Source organism: Colossoma macropomum, unplaced genomic scaffold, assembly GCF_904425465.1.
Source record: "Colossoma macropomum unplaced genomic scaffold, Colossoma_macropomum, whole genome shotgun sequence".
NCBI lineage: Eukaryota > Metazoa > Chordata > Actinopteri > Characiformes > Serrasalmidae > Colossoma > Colossoma macropomum.
This window is the reverse complement of record NW_023494844.1, coordinates 5,950-28,601: the sequence shown is the minus strand read 5'-3', so window position 1 is coordinate 28,601 and position 22,652 is coordinate 5,950. Positions and strand designations below refer to the sequence as shown.

At 37.2% G+C, this 22,652-nt stretch overlaps 1 protein-coding gene across 1 annotated transcript in view; it reads right to left on the bottom strand.

Moving 5' to 3' along the window:
- LOC118800293 (carcinoembryonic antigen-related cell adhesion molecule 5-like) overlaps positions 1-21,682 on the bottom strand; it is a 35,542-nt gene extending 13,860 nt beyond the window's left edge. The window contains exons 1-7 of the mRNA XM_036560503.1: positions 21,536-21,682; positions 21,249-21,336; positions 12,102-12,371; positions 11,641-11,910; positions 4,270-4,581; positions 3,798-3,986; positions 13-288 (exon numbers count right to left, since the gene is read on the bottom strand). Of these exons, the coding sequence (XP_036416396.1) occupies positions 13-288; positions 3,798-3,986; positions 4,270-4,581; positions 11,641-11,910; positions 12,102-12,371; positions 21,249-21,336; positions 21,536-21,682 (1,552 nt within the window). The remainder of the gene's footprint in view (positions 1-12; positions 289-3,797; positions 3,987-4,269; positions 4,582-11,640; positions 11,911-12,101; positions 12,372-21,248; positions 21,337-21,535) is intronic.
- Positions 21,683-22,652: the final 970 nt, after the last annotated feature.

Below are 22,652 nucleotides of genomic sequence, written 5' to 3'. Positions count from 1 at the left end.
TGTTTTACTCACCAGTCGTGTTCATCCAGAGAGCATCACTGTAGTGAGTGTAGTAGACTGGGTCTCCTCTCCCAGCTCTGCACCAGTACTGTCCTCCATCAGAGACACTAACTGAGCTGATGGTGTAGGAGTGTGTTTCAGTCTTGATCTCATTCTCAGGGTTCTGTGAGTGTTTGAACCAGTAAAACTTCCATCCAGCAGACTGATCCAGCCTACAGTACAGAACCACTGGATTTCCTATCAGTGCAGCTCCTTTATGGCTTGATGTGAGTTCAGGTTTAGGTTTTTCTGCTGTTGGAGATGAAGCACACAGTTCAGACCATGAAGAGTTCATACAATGATCTCAGAGTCTTTACCACAGTAATTACTCACCTTCAACAGAGGGATCCACTATATACTGTGATGACAGTGGCCCCAGCTAAACATTCAGCTAAACTCACACTGACCTACATGTGCGTGTAACCTCTCCTACAAGACTGAAATCTTAATTTCACATTTAGCTCACTAACACACTACACCTTCACACCCTTGTTTTAGCCATTGGTATAAGGAATCAGAGTACAGCAGACCAAAAGGAAAGTTCTACAAAAGCCCCAGAAATTAAAAAAAAAACATAGGCTCATTATGAGATATCATTTACTGCAAATGCAACTGCTGCGTCTCCTAGTCACTGTCTGTTCTCTCAGCTGCCGAGTGGTAGGAGGCTCAGAAGCTTAAAAGCCAGAACCAGTCGGCTCAAAGACAGCTTCTTCCCCCATGCAACCAGGCTATTGAACAGCCAGTAATCACTGCTCTGCCCAGCCCAACCCTTCCCATTACACGTACGTGCACCCACTGTACTCCCGCACTTTACTTGCATAGCTGGACTTTGAATACCTATCCAAAGACAATACTCTCCCCCCTGCGCTTCCACTTAACTTCCTGTACCTTGCACTTTACTAAATACTCTGCCACCTACTGTACCATCTTCTACCTCCACACCTAGTGTGATTATTTGCACATCTACATAGCATTGTAATATCCATTACTATATATAGTATATAGTTGATTACACCCACCCTACATTCCCAGTGCAATATTATATGTCTCGGTGCAATATTATTATTTTTAAGTTATTGTGTAAGATTATATGTATATATTTTAGTTAAATTGGTTTTATCTATTCTTCTATCCTATCTATAGTTTTGTTTATCTATGTTGTAAATACTGTTCTCTGCATAATTTGTGGAACTCGCACTCAAGTTTTTCACTCACCTGTGTCCCTGTACTCTTGTGATGTGACAATAAATCTGATTTGATTTGATTTGATTTGATAAAGAAATCTCAGTTACTTGAAATAATCTCAAACTGTAAAAACTTGATGAAAATGTATGAAAGCTTAAAAATGTCTTCCCTAATATTGAATTACTACATAATTTCATATTGTCCCAGATGAGAAAGAGAACTGACTGTTTGCAAAATTCTGAGAAATTCCCACCCCCCTCAGTTATTATTACTATATCCATCAAACTTTCAGTACAGGCCACCTGCTGGAATCCACAGCCAGTGTTACAGGACAGTAATGTGATTGCTTTTTCCTGTAACAAAGTAGTGTAACACACTGCAGTTTAAATCCTTACAATCACATTATAGTTACTGACTTAGACTGTACGTCACTCATACATCTTTATATGTATATGCTGTGCATGAAGCTTTTAAATCATACATTGTCTCTGTATTCATTATCTGTCCCTATCCTTGTGTGCAGTTTGCATGCATGCTAGATGTATCAGCTGACTGGTTGACTTTGATTGTAAATATGAGCAGTGCAGTGTGAGTGCAGGAAATGTCATAACCTCAACAAATAATCTGTTGATGCACCTAATCACACTGATGTGAAACTTGTGGATTAAATCACAATGCTGAACAACAGAGAGCCCAAACCTCCCTGAAACAGACCATTTTCATTCAGAAACAGCTCTGTAAGCTTTATATTTTACTGATAAAGATTTTATTTGGAGGCAGCTGGTTTTGAACCAATTCTGTTGGGTAATTTCTGTTTTTAAACAGCATCAACTGTTCAGCATTTTAACCAAGTCTAACCGTCTGTGTCCTGTTAATATAAAGGGACAGTGACGGGCATTTAATAAGACGTTTACTGTGACGCATGTAGTTTCTGGAAACTATGTTTACATGAATCAAACCAGGGAAATCATTTAACACTAGGATAAAGCGGGAGGTTTTTCATGTCTAATATGGAGGAGGTTTTAGAGCTGGGCGCTACCCCTTGAGATGAGCTAATGCTAAAGCTTACACTGGAGCTAGTTAGAGCAACATCAGATGTCAAGGAGGATTTGTTGTCTTTTGCATGAGGCCTTTCAGCACTCTTTAATGAAACAGCATAAAGAATGGTACAAATACAAGTACATTAATATTTGTCATTACACACACTGGCCCTTATTCATCAGAGCTGTACAGTCAAATCTGAGTGTAAAATGAGCGTGCACAAATTTCAACAACAGTTTTGTTAGTCATTAATGTCATCTTTGGCGTACTGTATGTTCAAACTCGTGTCATGGTAGGGTTTGTGTAAATTGGAGTGTAATAGTTTAACCACCTGAAAATGCTTTATTTGTGGTTAACTAACCAGAACTATTAGCAATATCATCTATAATATCAATAACAAGAATAAAAATAGAAAATAACAATAATACTAAAAAACTTTTGCACATGGCAACCCAGGACAGAAGTGGATGTATTTATTTTACATGCATATTGGTGTTATCAAATACTGCCATTATTACATGCTCCATTTAAGACAAATTACACTGTGCTTTTGTTTTATACTACTGACTCCAACCAAACAATTATAACAGAAGCAATAGTACAGCATTTAAATAATTTATTTTAGTAAAATAATCACACAACACAATCGGTATTCTAGCTTTAAAAGAGACCGTTTTATTCTTTCCAGTCGTTGTAATTTTAACACTGTAAAGTTTGGTCAGTAGGGGGAGCAGTGCACTGACTACTCAACCTCAAACTCCACCTACAAAAATAGCCATTGGCTCATGAGACACTGAATGCTGTTTTTTTTATTGGCGTCCTACCAAAACAACTGCATGAACTTCATGTAATGAAGGTACTGGTATGCTGACACTAGACACAAGATTTCATGAATCAGACTCAGAGTAGTTCATACATCGGTCACATCTGCACACTTTTTACACAACTTTAATGAATAAGGGCCAGAGTTTTAATTACAAATGTGAGTCCTGTTTAATCTGATTGATTTGTCAAGCTAAGTTTCAGCAGCTAAGTTAAGAAAAAACTATTTAGCTTAATATTTGAACATTTTTCTATAATGTCATTTATCATTAGATATCACATTACATGTATTTTTAGGAAATACAGTAACCCAGATTAAGCATAGTTTACTTAGAGCCAGGATAAGCCTGTCAGTAGTTTTGACACTGAGCTGAGTGTGAATTTCCACACAGTTTAATACAAAACTTTTTCAGCTTCAGGAATGAAAAAAGCACCATCCTCCAGATAATCAGGATAGCATTTCTTATCCTAACAATTGTGACTAATTTATTGTCAGAACTGTTTTCATTGCAGGTTTCTTTTAAGGAGTTTTATCAGTTTTTCCCTTTGCTTGATGGAGAAGGAAGGTTTAGTGAGGACTGCAATTTTCTGAGAGGTGTATTAATCACAATCTTGCAAATGGTCAGTTAAAGTTGGAATTCTCCAATTTCTGTATTTAGACCCATTATAACCAGATGGTACAAATAAAGTGAAATAGATGCCACACTCACCTGATACAGTCAGTGTAACAGCATCACTGGTCTGTGAGTAACGCGGGTCTGTTGACTGTGTTCCATTACAGGTATAAACTCCATTATGAGACTGAGCAACACTAGAAATATTGTATTTATTTGTTCCTGGAGCAGCTTTGATAGGTGTATTATTCTTAAACCACTCATACTGCCAGCCACCTCCACTTTCTATATCACATGTGAGAGTGACTGTCTCTCCGATGAACACATGATCAGCTGGTTCTATCTTCACTGTAGCTTTTGGTCTCTCTGTACAAACATGACAAATAATTGCTAACAGTTTCTAACAAATACTTTAGAAATGTTTGAGACTTAAAAAAAAACATTGTCAAAAATGCAAGTTTAGAATATTATTAATATAGAATATTGAGTGATTACCACAAATGCTGTCCTCCTTCAATTCATTCTAAAGTCAAAACAGTAGTGATAAGAAAACAGAAAAAAGACATACCTCCAATTGTAATGATGGCTGGACCACTGAACTTTGTGTGATAGCCGTAGACGTACTTCTTGTAGTAGTCGTCGTAGTATTGGTAGTTTCCTCTGCGCGCTCTACATCTAAACTCTGCTGTTCCTTCATCAGACACTGTTACTCTGATTGTGTTGGTGTCTTTATCTGCAGGATTCTGAGGCCGTAATGGCTGAGAGTTTTTATACCAGAGAAACTCCCATCCAGTAGACTCCACCTCACAGATCAGAGTAACTGTGGCTCCAGTGTAGACAGAGCTCTGAGGATCCACCCTCACAGTCGGTTTGGGTTTTTCTGTTGATATGAAATAATGAAGCTCTCAGAGCTGCTCTTCATTTTACAACACAAGCAGTAGTTCAATCATCTTATATACTGTATTTCATTAATAAATTTTTCTATTTTCATTTTAATCTCCCTATAAAGCCCTTTATGAACTTGTGTTACAAAGGTGTATTATAAATAGAGTTATTATTTCCATGGTTGGATACACACAGATTAAACTTAAGCTTAGATTAAATCAAGGTTTATTGGTAACACTGTACAATAAGGATACATGAAATAACAATGAATGCATTATTTCACGTGTGAGTAATTTATTCATTTATACATGTAATACATCATGAGTGATCATGAATATTCATAAAGTAACCATGTCTCATTAATGCTTGGTCAGCTAATGGCAAAGCTGGTGGCCCACTGGCTTTTTGGTGGCCCACTATTAGGCAAATATTACAAATATTAGACATTAGAATATTAGATAAAATGTCACTTTTTATATCTCATTTTTCCTTTCATTATCCTTTGTACAGTAGTTTAGTAAATTATTTTAAGAGCAATATCATAAAAAGCTGTTTACACAGCTGTAATCAATCTAGCACAGTCAATGTCAGCAACATTTTTAGCTAAATCAATTTCTACTAGTTTCTAGTTCAAAACCATGTAAACTATAACAGCAGTGTTAAAAGTTCAGCGCTGTGCTGTTTTCATTAAATGAATGTACTCTTTTATATTAAAATGTTTAATATAAAATGTAGCATTTACATACTGTGATTTTGCTCCAATGCTCCATATTAACTTGTGTATTTTGAACGCACTTGGGAGCGCCCTCTAACGTTTGACAGACCTGGATAACATTACACAGTGGTGATTCACCTCTCTACACATTCTCTGGTTATGTCAATAGCTAGCAATTAACAGGTTAGCCTGGGGCTGCAGTGTCAAGAGGATTCTTACTATAGACTGCTGGAGGGCGAAGCTGGACGTCCAAGTCCAGTGTGTCACTTTGTTCGACACACTCCCTCCTCCAACTCACAGGAACCACGAGGTAAGTGTAAGTGTAGATTATAATTTAACAATCTTTGTTTATATTCATTGATCAGTCAGACAGTTTTGACTGCTATAAAATATTCTATTTTTTATTATTTTAACTAAACTAGGTTAACTAAATCTTTACCGTGAGCTGTCAGTAGTATCACTGCTGTCTACTAATGTTACCCAGCATTATATTCCACATGACTGGTAAAAGTAAATTACAGGCAACTAATGTTGCAATAAAGCATCAGAGCAGCTCAGATAAATGGTGGAGTCTCTGCACTTGACTGATTTTATTCATATTTTAACATAAAGTGTTCTGTATATTTGTTTATGATGTGCTTCACAGCTGCCAGACTCAGTCCTGGAGCATACAGTTACTTGGTAAAGTTGTGTTTGCAAAGAGCAATCCAGATAGTTCAGTCAGTGTGAATAAAAGTTGATATGTACACTCTGAGAAATACAGGCACAAAACTGTCCCCCTCTTGTCACTGGGGTGGTACCGTCAAGAGTACATCTCAGTACCTTTAGTAAGGGAACATAATTGTTCCCTAATCCACTGAAATTATGTTTTTCTAAATTGTACTGGCTACACACACCCCGTGTCGTCTCTAGGCTTTTTATTTTATTGCTCTGTTTTAAAACATTAGGTTATAAAAAGGTGCAAATATGTACAACCCCGCTGTGCAAAATGTAAATAAAAAAGAACGCAATGATGTGCACATCATTTAAACACTATATTTATTTGAAAATAGTACAAAGACAATATATCAAATGCAAAAACTGAGGAACTATATTGTTTTGAAAAATATATGCCCATTCTGAATTTGAAGTTGAATTTCAAAAAAGTTAGGACGGGCACATGTTCACCACTCTGCTGCATCACCTATTCTTTTAACAACACTCTGTAAGCATTTGGGAACTGATGAGACACTGCTGTAGCTTTTAAAGTGAAATGTTTTCCCATTCTTACTTGACATAGGATTCCAGCTGCTCAACAGTTCGGGGTCTCCTTTGTCATATTTTTTTAATTTCATAATGTGTCAAATGTTTTCAGTGGTGACAGTTCTGATCTGCAGGCAGGTCAGTTTAGCACCTGGACTCTTTTACTGTAGAGACATGCTGTTGTAATATGTGCAGAATGTGGTTTTACACTTGCTGAAATAATCAAGGCCTTTCCTGAAAAAGACGTCTGGATGGCAACATATATGTTGCCAAAACATGTATATATCATTCAGTATTAATGGTGCCTTCACAGATGTGCCAGTCACCCACGCCATGTGCACTAATGTACCCCTATACCATCACAGCTGCTGGCATTTCTGCATGCTGATAACAAGCTCAGTGGTCTTTAGCCTGGAGGACACAGTGTCCATGATTTCCAAAAAGAATTTCCAACAGTGATGGGCAAATATTTTTCAGAAAACAATAATATTTCATTGTCTTTGTACTATTTCCAATGAAATAAAGAGTTTTAATGATTTGCACATCATTGCACTTTGTTTTCATTTACACTTTGCACAGTGTCCCAACTTTTTGGGAAATGAGGTTGTACTTTTCACCTTAGAAAACTTATCTAAGGTGCACAACTGGACCTTAAAACCACTATTGTACCATTGAAGGCACATTTACAGTGTTTGCACCTTGATTAACAAAAAAATGTACCTGCAAAGAACCTTTATTTCCAGCAGTGTTATTGAGTTTAATTTCGATTGTTTATTCAGCTGAAGTTTGTTTTAAATTGTTTGGAGATTTATTTCTTAAATAATAATATTAATAATTAATAATTAATATTAATAATAATAATAATAAAAACTAATTATGGATCTTGGTTTTTTTTAAGATGACTGAAAATGTTAAATGTTACTTAAATGTGTAGAGTTAAAGGCCTTTGTGACAGTCTCTTATGATAATCATATACAGTTCTCTCATGTTTTAACAACCAAGGAATTATGTTTAATTAAATAAAAACAGTATTTCTGTTTAGTCAGAACATCTGGTCTTTCTCTGTCCGTCAGTGGAACTAGGAGAAAAACAAATAAACCATCTGGTTTTGTGTCTGTTAAGCCGAGCTTAAATTTCCTATTTTTATTTGTTTGTCTGTTTGTTTTTAATTACATTACAAAGCTTTCTCTCAGTGTTTATTTGCTGCTAAGAAACCAGCCTGAATGGATCAAGTTAAACCATTCAAAAATCTCAAATATTGGTTTAATCAAACTGAGCATAAGGCACATTTTTTGAGGCACTGCTCATTTCTGTTGTATCATAAATGTCTGTGTTCTAACTTGCATATTTGCAACTTTGCTGTTGTGTGTTTACTAAGCAGTATGTCTATTTATTCTGAAAAGCTGGCATTTACAAGACTGTATAAAGACACTTCACATTCAAAATAAAAAAGATTGCTTAATTAATGGCTTTCAGCAATTATTCCATCATTAACACAACAGTAATAAAGAAAGAATATTTCACCACTTTACTTTCCACAAACATCATGAACCCATGAAGAAGTAATGCTTTAGTAAAGCTGAATAAAACTTAACACTCCTGTTCTATGAGGTGGTGACTCACCATTCAGTCTTTCTACAATTTAGATTGTAGAAAGACTATCTGATTATCATGAAGACCCGGATGAACATTATGAATAACTGATTTTAACTGATGATATTGGTAACTTAATTACTACATGACTTAATATATTGCTCCTGTATTAAAGCATCAGTGGGACATGGTTACTTTATGAATATTCATGATGACGTATTACATGCATGAATTAATGATTACTCACACATGAAATAATGCATTAATTAATGCTATTTCATGGACGCTTATTGTAAAGTGTTACCAGTTTCTGTTATTTCAGTTGCACCAAACTTTAAACCTGGTTGTAAATAATCAGTTTACATTTTATTTTGTTGGTCTATTATTTTAAACTCTGATTTAAATTTCATGTAGGGATTAAATTTAAACTCTCTCTCTATATATAGGTAAAACTATATCGCTCTTACGCACTGGTGACATAAGGAAGTTTTTGTTTTCTTAGATGAGAAGCACCTCCAGGAACTGGCTTGTAAGTAACTCACACTCACTCGTTGATGCTTATTAGGCTGAAGATTTTTTTTTCCCACAAGAAGGGGAGCTAATAGCACTCAAATAGTTTTTGTGTGTCACTGAAATATAGTAAAAAAAAACACACCAGCAAGATCTCACATGTATCTACAGTTACAATTTGCGTATACATAATAGGACAGCTGAAGACAAACTGAATATGCTCCAGGTAAGATAGTTGAACTAGCTGATCTAGAATGAACAGCTTGGCAGAGAGCTAACAGGCTGCTCTAATAATATTCAGTGTTAAGCTTTATATTACTAACAGGATTTCTGTAATGTTATAATTGAGACAGTCTTCTCAGCAGGTCTGACTAAACGGCTCCTCCTGACACTGAGGCTGTGGGTCTAATAATGGACTGTTTATTAAATGCCTACATTTCCTCTCTGATTGTGAGAGCTGGTTTTAATGTAGCTCTATGCTAGTTTTCACTCAGAAGGGAAGAAATAAGTAGAAATAATGATTAGTAATGATCAGTGTGGAGAGAAATGTTGTTGCTGTTTATTTATACTGCTGAATCCATCATAGCAGACAATCAGAATAAATGGCAGGTCAAGGTTTTAATTAATGATTAAGACTTTAATCACAGATTAATCTATGGTTAAAATTAAGTAGTGCAACACAACTAAAAAAAATAAAATCTAGATCAACAAATTCTAGATAAGCTCTAAACAGTTTAATTTAATCCTTGTTGATGCAGCTCACACTAAGATGTACATTTGTAAAATATTAGGTCCACATCGCATGACCAATCAGGCTCTCTTCATAGACACATCATGTACACAGATTCTTGTTATTACAAGTATAGACCTGTGCATTATGTAACAATATATAATTTTATAATATATATAACAGCAGCTTTCTTCAGTCACTCTTCAGTCATTCTTGGATTATTCAGTGTAGAGTTTTACTCTGTCTGCTCTTCATCCATTCTTTATTAAAGTCAGTCACTTTGATATTTTTGGCGTGTTTGTGTGTGAAGTGATCTGAGGTTCTTTGTGGGTTTTTCTATATGATACACTTCCACTCAGTCGATTGCTTTACATCACAGTAGAGATCTTTGTGGTACTGGAATTCTTTGTCCTGCTCCCACAAGAATTCAGTACTGAAAATGACTGCCACATGCCTTTAGTCATCTTTACTGTTGTGTATTCACCTTTCTTATGAGCTGTGGCCACGTAAGAGCTTGTTTACATCTTGCATTAATGTGTGTTTCATGTCCAGATTGTACCTGGATAAACTTTGCCCAGATTCTATTCACACTTTTTACTAAAATGCATCTCCATTTTGACCAGATGAGATCTGATTGTACTTTTCCCTCATAAAAAGCACATGTTGTTTGCGTGTCCTCCATCTTGTGTTTCACTGTTTATTCTCTCATCTGCCAGTCAGCACTCAGCAGATACATTTCTGCTCATGTCATTGTATATGGAAAAAGAAAACACATTCCAAATGTGTTTCCTTTAAATGTTGTTTGAGTGATCTGATCTTAATCTGCTTACAGTGCATCCTTGACAGTTTTACACCTGGCTTTTGAAATCCGAACATGATCCGATCATCACAAGCACATATTAATGCAAAGTGTAAACAGGCCTTAACTGTCTAAAGGCTCCACTGTTTCTAGCACACAAGAAGGAAATTCACATTTTGTTCATGCATTGCTTGCTTCTATTTAGAACACGTTTAGAACTTCTATTAAGTATTAGTGCATTCATTTTTCATATTTTGCTGTTAGATATTATTGTTATATGCTCGTTATTTAGTGATTATAATTTTATTTTGGATATTGATTATTTTGCGTTATTCCTCTACACTTATCTATTGTTCTGCCTCTGCCCACACAAGGCTGGTCAACCTGTGTGTGACACTGAAAATTTGCCCCAACACGAAGCATTTCCACTCTGCCCCACTGGGAGGCGCGGGTGGTTTGTGGATTTACATCCACCCCCGAGATTTGGGGGGTGGCAAATTAAGGAGACTCGGAAATGGCGTACTCAAACAAAAGGAGCTCTTCAAAAATTCAGCAAATAATAATCAGGAAACAACAACAATTCCTCTTTAATTATCAGAGGAAGATCAGCTTTGAGTATCTTTGTTCTCCTTTTCTCTTTTTTGCTGTTTGGAGTAAGAGTTTCTTTTCAAATCTGGAATTTTTTAAGCCCTCTTTTCTTTTTCTCTTTGATTTGGAGCTGATTGTATTTTTTCTTTTTCTCTTTGTTTTGGAGCTGCTTGTCTCTTTTCTTTTCTTTCACAACTCTCTTTTCTTTTTCTCTTTGTTTTCTGTTATTTTGTGAAGAATACCATGCTGGTCATACCTCTACAAAGGTGCGATGCCGCAGTGCCGTATGCTATGGGCTTAAGTGCAGCATCACAGGTGTGCCTGGTTGGGCTAATCAGCCCATGGGCTTTTGGGAACTGAAGTCGTCCAAATTGACGGCACATCACTGCCATCGTTCTCTGCTGGCAGGTGGCAGCTCGAGCTGATCCCTTACAAAAACTACTCTCATCTTCACTTTTTACAAAGAAACAAAGGCTTCATACATTACTGTCACTCACAATGCAGTTCCTTTTGGTCTTACATACAAAGCTCTCATTTGGTACTAATCTTACACCCCATTACCCCCCATACTTTCATCATAACTATGTATTCGTCCTTTCTGATGCTGGAAACAATCTACAGTGAGAATTCAGTTTAGGATTTGTGTTAAAATCTTCACACTGTCATAAATGTCTTTAGCTTATGTGCTCAGTGTTTATGGAATGATGCACTGTTGCCATCAGGACTTGTAAAATATTGTGTGTTTTAAAAGTTTAAAGACCTTCACTGCTTCCTATATATATGACAGTGTGGATATTCAGAAGTGGAGCATTAAAACACACTTTAGTATTTCAAAGCAATAACGGCAGAAACAGTTTGTGACTGAGATGTTACTCACCTGATACAGTCAGTGTAACAGCATCACTGGTCTGTGAGTAACGCGGGTTTGCTGACTGTGTTCCTTCACAGGTATAAACTCCACTATGAGACTGAGCAACTTTAGAAATAGTGTATTTCTTCCTCCTTTGAGAATAACTGAAAACGTTTTCACCTTTATACCAATGGTACCACCAGTAACCTCCACTGTCTATATCACATGTGAGAGTGACTGTCTCTCCAATGAACACATGATCAGCTGGTTGTATTTTCACTGTAGCTTTTGGTCTCTCTGTACAAACATGACACATAATTTAGAAACTTTTGGCACTTAAATATCCAATCAGAAGATGCATGTGAGTTCGGAAAATAATTATAGAATAATAAAAATTTCAAATAATTTGGGGAATTGCCACATCAACCACCACCCCATTCAATCTAAAGTCAAATCTGTAATAACAAGAAAACAGAAAACAGACGTACCTCTAACTGTAATCTTGACTGGATCACTGTCCTGTGTGCTGTAGTCTCCTCTGTGTGCTCTACATCTAAACTCTGCTGTTCCTGCATCAGACACTGTTACACTGATTGTGTTGGTGTTTTTATCTGCAGGATTCTGAGGCTGTAATAGCTGAGAGTTTTTGTACCAGAGAAACTCCCATCCAGTAGACTCCACCTCACAGATCAGAGTAACTGTGTCTCCAGTGTAGACAGAGCTCTGAGGATCCACCCTCACAGTCGGTTTGGGTTTTTCTGTACATATGAAATAATGAAGATATCAGAGCTGCTTTTCATTTAACAAAACATGCAGTAGTTCAATCAACTTAGACAATGTATTTTATTAATAAATCTTTGTGTTCTGTTTTTAATGTTCCTGTAAAGCACTTTGTGAACTTGTGTTAAAAAGGTAGATTATAAATAAAGTTTTTAATTCCCAGTGAGAGAAAATATTCTCAACGTTTTTTTTTCCTTTATATGTTATTTTCTTAAGGATCTTAGCCATGTTTATTGTAGAGTTTTATCAAATGGCCTTTTGTTGTAGAAAAGTAATACTTGTCACCCGCCCTCTGCAGAAAGGCATAAGGTGAAAGGTGATAACACTCTAACCTTGTCAGCTCAATCTTAGTTAAAAGTGTCAAAGTGTCAGTGTCGACCTCCACTTGTACCCCCTCCACCGGGTCAGCCATGCTACACAGAGGATGAAGATCCTCCACTGTTGGCTAGGCTGTATCTAGAATTGGATGCAATCCATTCAGATGGATCATAAACCTCCTCCTCCGATGAGGATTCTGTACCTACTAGCGATAAGGCAGCTCAGATGAGAGCAGTCACTATTAGATCTTTTGAGGTCCTTAATAAGGGAGGTGAAGTTGAAGAAAACCAGAGTAGAATTTAGTCATGTTCCTTTAGTTGCAGCCACCAATTTAAACCTCCTAGAGAAATCCGGCTCAACTTCATTGATCTCATGCAAAAGAAAATATTGGGGCAAATACTGCAAACCAAATGCAGGCAGAAAAAGGCAGAAAATGCAGGTGTTTTCAAAGAGCCTTTCTGTCTCACTCTGGTATTGATAAATATAATGGTGATAACACTGAATGCACAAATGATGGTCCACATTTTGGACAACTTGTTGAGTCACTACAATCAGACCTTAGGCAAGCAGTAGTGACTGCTGCTCCAAACTGGCGTAAAACTAAATGGGGGAACCTTAAAGATGAGCTTGATCACCTAGACTGCGATTTTGAGTTCTGTAGTGTTTCTGCATCTATACATGTACTCACAGAGAATAACTCTAACCCAGACTCCAGGCAGAACTTTACTTCCAACAGGAATTATAAGTTATCTGAATGTCACTACTGTCGTAAATGTGGTCATTGGGACAGAGACTGTCATAAACAGCAGGCAGAAAAACACAAAATGGGTGCGATGGTGAAGGGAATCTCAGCAAGAAATCCCTTTGACAGAATTTCACTGTGGAGCCCAGCAGGAAACCTTTTTCAGGGAATTTCACAGGAGCAGTTATCTTTGATAATCAGGACCATGCAAGGAGTCACAGAGCAGCTGTCTTTGGTAATGAAGGCCATTGAAGGAGTCATAGTTTCATCTGCCCCTGCTTTCAACTACAATGCTCAGATACCGAAGCTTCTCTGTATGCTAAGTTTTTTTAACTATCTTTCTGTTATTTAGGTAAAATGTAAAACACTTTTTGATTTTGTTTGCAAGCAATGGACAAAGGGAAATTGATTACCAAACAGTTGTAGAGGAATTTTGCCCGATAGAATCTCTGATATTAATGCAAACTTCATTACCAACAACAAATTTGGGCCTTGTTTCTCTATGTCTATGTAACTACAGTAGGCCTTGAATAGATTGTTATGCTACCATTTTAAAAACCACTATACGATTTGCTGGTAACTCAGCTACAGTCCAATCTGGGAACTGGACATGGCTGAATTCAGATGCAAAAGTTGCTGGAGATGGTGTTTAGGTCAAAGGGGGAAAACTACTTACATTTAGAGCATTACTTTCTCAGCCTTTGGGTCACACAGGGGTATAAAAATGTAAATTATTTTTTCTTATTAGTTTTTGGTTAGTTTTATTAGATTTTGGATGGAATTCTAAGTTTGAGGAGCAAGTAAAAGCAGTTGAGTTGTTCCAAACATACACAGTATATATATATATATAGAGAGAGAGAGAGAGAGAGAGAGAGATAGAGAGAGAGAGATGAAAAGCTCCACATCAGGTTCTTCTGATTTCAGAAAGAACGTGTAAAGAAAAGAAAACACATATCAATGTTCTCACTGTAAGGTTGTATCTGCACAACACGGATAGCTGGAGAGTGGGTGGGTGAAGCACAGAGCCACAGGAAAGAACTGTGGTTTTTAGGCCATTGGGGGCCACCCCTGTAGGTGTGGAACTGTGTGGAACCATACCAGCCCCCAGAGGGAAAAACAGCAAGCTAAAGCTTTACTAAAGCATTACTTTTTCATGAGTTCATGATGTTTGTGGGCCTTAAAGTGGTGAAATATTCTTTCTTTATCGGTTGTGTTAATGATGAAATAATTAGAGAATGCCATTAAATTATATATATATATATATTTAGAAAAGTGTCTTTACATAGAATATACATTCACTGAATATACAGTCACCCCTGGGAGTGGCACAACATAACACATTTTGTTTTTTTTTTCAAAATAATTTAAAAATATTTAAGTTGGAATAATCATATTTTAATACAAGGAACATCTCTGCTACAAACAAACACTTGAACTTTATTTCTAGCACCTACTGTTCAGACAGTGCCTTAGTTGTAACACTTGCTAGAAAAGTCTGATGAATTAGTGCAAAGTTAATTCAATATAAATATATGTTGTAAGAAGCAAATATATTTTCCAGCCATACTGCAATATATATTATCGTATATCACAAACAGCACACCCTTGTCACACCTTTGTAGAGGGGTAACCTTTATGGTACTTAATTGTTCAAACCACGAGAACAGAAAAGGAGGTGGCTTCTTAAAGCCTTCAGCATTCATACTGTTTAACAATGAATAACAATTAAAGCAAATGGAAGTAAACAGAAAACTAGAAAATACATCAAAATAAAACAATTTCTAACAGTACTCAGTGGTTTGTATCTACACAAATAAAAAATAAAGAGAGAAAAGAAAAGGGTAAAAAGAGAAAACAAACAATGAGGAGAAAACAGAGCACAGCTCTAAGCTAGTAGACAGAGAAGAAAAGAGAAAGAGGAGAAAGAAACATTGTGCTAATTTAAGACAAGTACTTTTCTATTTCTTTGTCTTTTATTTTATTCTTTTTCTGTCTTCCTTTTTTATGTGTTATATGAGAAAAACCTGAATTGTCAGTGGACAAGATAGTACCAGTACTGAAGAATTTTTTTTTGTTATGTCAGTCTGGTTAGAGCACTGCTGGAGAGAGAGAGGCTAATGCAAGCAGACACGAGGCTGGGAGCCATTTCTCACTATTTTTCTGTCTTATACATTCAGAACTCTCTTCAAATAAATGATCCACAGAGTTGGTACCAGCATCCAAACCTCCCGAGTATTCTTCTTCAACACAACACAATGCAAAGTAAGAGTGGCTGTGTCCTCCTCACACAACCTTTAAGGGAGAGAGGACTGGATACATGTGATCTATCATAAACAACTTGCTGTGTAAAGTAAACAGAGAAAGAGCTGATTTACTTTACTGTGTCAGACAGCTGTGGAGAGGTGATGTGATCTGACAGCTAGTTCTATTAACACTGGTTAAGGCTTGTCTGACTGTGTATTTCATGTTTGTGTTGTGTAACATACTATTTGTTCATTTGTTATTTACTTGTTTCCTGATGAAGTTTTATGTGACCTTGTGGCATGTGCCTGTCCACAGGGCCCCACCTTCCTGCCGGCTCTGGCGGCCACCATCGGGGCCAGGTGGACGGGCACACGCCACAGACCTATATAGTTTTTTGTTTTGTTTTGTTTTCCCAAAAGATCCTCCATGTATTAAACATGAACTTTGTATGATAGTGTATCACTTCACTACAGGGGGCACAAATACTGTTAACTAATGATATTAATAACACATTATTACTGTTAATCACTAATGAAGATACTCTGGCTAGTCAGTGATTTTTCTTTCTCCAGTTGATGATTTTACTGTCTTGGGCGAGCGGATTTAGATCAAAGAAAGCTAAGACTAAAAGCACAGCAGACAGAAATCAACCAAGAAACAATTTCCACACTGGTTAATGGAAACAAGGAACAAGATAAAACTGTATAATTCACTGTTCATAGGCTGTTCATTCCTGTATGTAACATGTACAGGACAGTGTGCTGCTTCACACGTCTGTATCTTTATTTTTCATAAAGATGTAGGCTAATGCCTTTGTGTAATTGCTGAATGCACCTATTCTGCTGTAGGTCTACTTATAAAGGTTCAATACTTGAGAGATTAATGTGGTTTTTCATTATCCTATTAGTTAATAATCCACTAGTCTATTCTGTACTGATTTCATTACATTTTGGTATATTATGCCACGCATGAAACATAGTGTTACTAATATTTGTTTATTTATTTAGTTAATCTTACATTTTGTTCCTTAAACTTATTAGACACTAACTAAGAACACAGCCAAAGGGCTCATTTCCAAATCATTACAGCGCTGAATAAAGCAGAGTCAGTTAAATGGCTCCTCATCAGACAGCAGAACAGCAGAGTCTCTGCTATAGATATACATACTTATATGCCGTGATGTACCAGACTGCTCTCGGTAACTTTTAGTTCTTTAATAACTGATCGCGCTAATTAGCCATCTGGGCCAACAGAGAAGTATTCAGAGAAGTATTGAACCTGACGTTAAAAACCGAGTTTAGCGTGAACTCCAGTAGAACGTAATCTCACACACATCAGCAAATCCATCAATGTGTGAGTAACTTCTAATCGTAATACACAAAAATATAAAATAACCCTCCCAAAACACAGTAAGAAGGACGAAGCTCAAGTTGTCTTCCTATTCGCCAGCTTCTTAAATGGTGCAGCAGTCACTTTCTGGAGCCTGAAGCTGCATCATTTAAGGTGGAACAAGAAAACTCGAACAAGAAGCTGGCTGATGCACCATTTAAGGTGGAACAGGAAAATGTGAACAGGAAGTCGGCAAATAAGAAGCTGACTTAGTGTAAGAAGTTGCTGACGTTAATCTATTATGAAGATCTACACGGATTAAGGAATGCTATAACTTGCCTAGCTACAAAGCATTAACCATCATTGTAAATAAATAATTACTACATAAAGCTAAGATCCCCCGAATAGACTATTAAATGAAACAAGCTTAAGATAAAACCAGAGGAAAAACACATCAACAGGTTCTCTGTGCCTCACCAACCACACGGCCATATCTACACATAAAAATCACACAAACATGAGTGTGGATCGCTGCGTTTCCTCCGTTATATAATCCTATCCCACTTTCTGAGAGCAACATTCTTGAAGTTGTATAATTTTGGACAGTATCTCTCTTAAACTGCTGCTCTGTAATGGTACTGAATGCTGTCCAGCAGCGATGTTGACTGCCCCCATCGCGGCATCTAGGTATGTATATCTATGGTCTCTGCTGACAGGAATCAATGAGTAAACGTCCATAAAATATAGACTTTTACTCTAAAGTGAAACCAATAATAGACACTTTATTTCAAGAGAACTCTGTATTATAGACGCTATATTTCTAATTGTCATGGAAGACTGATTAACCTAGCTAATGTTAGCATGCTACAATGTTAATTTCCACTGTTTTACTCGAGTCTCTCTGGTAGCTTTAGCCCTTTACAGTACATTTAACAATATTTGTAGCTGAATATTAGGTCATTTTAAAGTAACATTATCATTATCTATGTAATAATTGTACTTAATGTGGCTAATTTTACATTGCTAACCTGGCTAACATAGCTAATCTAGCTAATGTTGGTTAACCAAACAAAAGTTAGACTAGACTGTATATCACCATTTTTCTCTCAATCTACGGTACATTACTTTGGATAAAACAAAGTGTTTGTCATGTTTGTGTCTTTTATTGTAAATTTTGTCTTTTCTTTATTACAGTTTGTAAAAACAACAGGTTGTACAACTCTAATGACCCAGTCTGTTTGTGTGGTTCACATGACCCAGCAATGCTGGTCAGATTAATCCAGTGTGTGTTCTGTTATACAGTGACCCAGTGCAGGGTTAAGAATATGACCCAAATTTGGTTGTTTTTAACTCAGCATTTTTTAATTGCGAATGAATTAGTTTTCATAATTCATTCATTGAGTAGCATAACACATAATTGTTCTTTATAAGGTGGTTATGATTGCTTATGTTTTGTACCATGAATGTTTCATATGTTTCTTCATGATCTCTTCCCAGTTACTTCTATATTAATTAATCTTAATGTATTATGCCCTATATTAATTATTATTATTATTATTATTATTACTAAGAATGACATCAATGATATTACCACAAGGGGTGTCATATTTAAAAAAAAATATATACATATGTTTTTAGATTTATTTTGAGATTTACTTTGATTGTTACAAAATTGGTTAATCTTTCACTTTTCTCATTAAAATTGTTCATTAGTTTTCCTTCAGCTCATTTTCATTATTCCTTCAGGTATCATAAAACATTTTGTTGTTAATGAATCTTATTCCTTAATGATTTATTTAATACTAGTTACTAGTTAATGTTATTATATTAGGTAAAATTATATAATGAATTAATTTTAGATCCTTTATTAATTAATCTTAGTTATTATATTAGTTTATATGATGCAACATATTTCTTTCTATATTGTTTCTCAGTTACTGCATCTCACATCAAGTGAGAACATCAGTTGGCATTAGACTAAATTACTGCATTATAATCAGCTTTGGTTGTTCTATTACTTTGATATGTTGGCCCACCTACAGAGAAGTGTAGTTACTCAGGAACAAATGAGGTAAAAATACTGAGATTACACAGAATCAACAAGCTCATAAAGGAAAAATACTCATATTACACCACTTAACTTTATACAACATGTTTATCTTAATTTATCATAACTTTATTAAGCATAGTATTATCAATTCATTTGTGATCTTTAACGTAAAATGTTACATTGTTATGTCACTGGTTTCAGATATACATTACATGTGTTAATTGTAGGGAAATTTTATTTCCTGTTTTCTGTGCTACTAATCATATTGGACACTTTCCTCTCACTAAACAAACAAACAAATAAAAATAACTAGCAAGCTTACCTTTCACTGTGAGAGTAACAGCAATGCTGTGTTGTGACGATGTAGGTCTGTTATTTCTCTGTCCTCTACACCAGTACAGACCCTGATGTTGAACGGCAGCTGATCTGATGGTGAAAGTGTTTGTCTGAGACTGATAGACTGCAGTTCTACTGCTGCCTTTATACCACTGATATCTCCAGTTACTGTAAGACTCTATCTCACACTTCAGAGTGACTGACTCTCCAGTGAACACAGAGAAAACAGCATAGAGTGAAAATATTTTTTTTTTCAATTAAAGTTTGAAATTGAGTTGTCTGACACTCCAGAAACCACCTAACTTCAAAATATAAATGCTGAAAATGTATATTCTATGAATACAACATTGACTATTGCAATATTCAGAGTATTGAGAGTGTGGAACACAGTGTTTAGGCTTTGCTCGTCACTTTCCTTCACCTCCACATATTCAGCTGCCTCACCGTCCTCAGAGCTGTGTTTATATTTTCACCATGAATTACTTTTTACTTCATATTACTAACCATTTATTGTTACTTTATGTGTCTCTCAAAGTAATGTAACAAAATTATCTTCAATTTTAAAGTGCCAAACCTCCCTCTTGGATCCCTGTGATTGGATGAGACGTTTATTTTATTATGTGTATAAGTGCTGTCAAGTGCCGTTTCCGACTTCTGACAATCAAATGGATAGTGTTTCTCCAGAATATCATGTCTTCTGTTTGGGCCTTCCAGCTTCTGAATGGCTGGTTCATGATTCCTCTGATTATATCCATCAGTCTTGCTGCAGATCATCCTCTTCATCTTTCATCTTCAATTCTACCAAACACAATGGTCTTTTCCAATGAATCAGTTCTTCTCAGCGTTATGTGTAAGCATGTATTTTGTTGTTTTGTTTGTGTGTCTCTTTCTCTCTCTGTCTCTCCCTCCGCAGGTGCACCAGCTTGCTACCATCAGTCATGCGAGTTAGACTTCTGAGAAATCAGATGCCTGGCTGGTGTAATCAGGAGAGGAGCCTGAGCCTTTAAAGGAGGCACTCGAAATGACTAAGGTAGAGAGGACTGTTACCACGTGTGCTGTGTTTTAACTTGTTTTAAATCTCTTGTGTTTAATTTTATCAGGAGATTTATCAGTACGCTCTCTATCTGTTTACAGGGGACTTTATCTCTTGTGTTAGGGGTGTACATGTCAGATAAATAACACCAGCACACTCCCAACTCCGTTTACTAGAACTGTTTGATTATTTGTTCCACCTGGGGTTTCAAACAGGTAAGAGAAGTGCGCCTGGACATTTGCACCACGTAGATTTCTACTCTGTCTAGTTCTGCAATAATATCTCTTGTTACTCTGCCTCTAGTCTTTACTGAATGATCTTGAGCATAATTTTACTGGCGTGCGATATGAGGGGAAACTGTTTGATTGTTTGAACACTCTGTTCTTAGTGACAGTATTACTGCACAGCGTAACAGGAAATGTAAACTTTACACTGGTCAATACTGATAAAGTGCTCAACTGATGAAAACAGTGAAAATATTGCACAAAAAAGGTGCATTTTGAGAGTTCTACTAGAGGTGTTCAGACGGTCTGTATGTATGTTCAGGAGTTCAACAGTCCTGATAGGCCAGCATGTTGTGTATTGATACAGGAAGTTGAGTAGACTGATGGCTGAAGCTCCTGCTGAGATAGGCAGCACTGCATGCTGCGGTAGTGTTTACCAGAGGGCAGGAGGCTAAACAGTCCATGGGCAGGGTGGGTGAGGTCTCTCAATATCTTGGTGGCTCTGCTGAGGCAGTGTGACAGGTAGAGATCTTGTATGGACGGAAGTGGGGTTCTGATTACTCTCTCTGCTGTCCTCACCACTCTCTGGAGGGACTACTGGTCTGCGGCGGTGCAGCTGCCATACCACACTGGGAGGCTGCTGGTCAGGATGTTCTCTATAGAGCCTCTGTAGGAGTTGTGAGGATAGGAGGGGGGAGGTTCGCTCTTCTCATCCGTCATAGGAAGTGAAGGCGCTGCTGTGCCCTCTTGACAAGGGAGGTGGTGTGTGTAGTCCATGTCAGGTCGTCCATGATGTGCACTCCCATAAACTTGGTGCTTCTCACTGACTCCACAGCGTTACCATGGTTTGTAAGTGGAGTATGTACCATGTGCTTCCTCCTGAAGTCAACAGTAATTTCCTTTGTCTTGTTAACATTCAGTGACAGGTTGTTCTTGTCACACCAGACGACGAGTTGGTTCACTTCCTCTCTGTAGGCTGAGTCGTCGTTATTGCTGATGAGGCCCACTACCATTGTATCATCTGCAAACGTAATAATGTGGTTAGGGTTGTTCTTGGCACAACAGTCATGAGTATTCAGGGTGAACAACAGAGGGCTCAGCACACAGCCCTGGGGAACGATGATGGTTTTAAAGGTGTTTATTCCAGCTCGTACTGTCTGTCACCTGTCTGTGAGAAAGTCCAGTAACCAGTTGCCCAGTGGGGTGTCGATGCCAAATGAGCTGAGTTTCCTCACCAAGTGCATGGAGATGACTGTATTGAAGGTGGAGCTGAAATCAATGAGGAGCATCCACACATGGCTGTTCTTGCTCTCCAGATGGGCCAGACTCAGGTGAAGTGCTGCTGATATGGCATCCTCAGTGGAGCGGTTAGGGAGGTATGCAAATTGGAGTGGGTTGAGCTTTGTGAGGAGTCTGGATGCTATGGAATATGTGAGCAGTTTTTCAAACGACTTCATCATGATGGGAGTGAGTGCTATAGGGCGGTAGTTGAGTGGTAGAGAGTGTTGATGCTGGTGACTTCTTTGGCAGTGGTGTGATAGTAGTGGCCTTGAAGCACGAGGGAACGATGACTTGGCTCAGGGAGGTGTTATAGATGTCTGTGAGGACGTGTGTCAGTTGTTCAGCACATTCCCTGAGTACACACCCTGGTATGTTGTCAGGACCTGCAGCCTTCCATGGGTTGACCCTGTGTAAGGTCCTCTGGACGTCAGCTGGGTTGAGGCAGAGTACTTATTATCCAGAGTGAGAGGGGCTTTTGTTTCTGTGGTAGTGTTCTTTTCCTCAAACTAGCTGAAGTAGGTATTAAGTAGGAGTGGGAATCTCTAGGCACCTCACGATTCGATTACGATGCAATTATAAAACGATTATTGATGCATCTTGATGCATTTTTTTCTATACAGAATTTCTATTTTCTCAATGTGTGACGACTTGGTACTTTCAAAGCAAAGTATTTGTAATGATCCATAATGAATTTACTTCCAA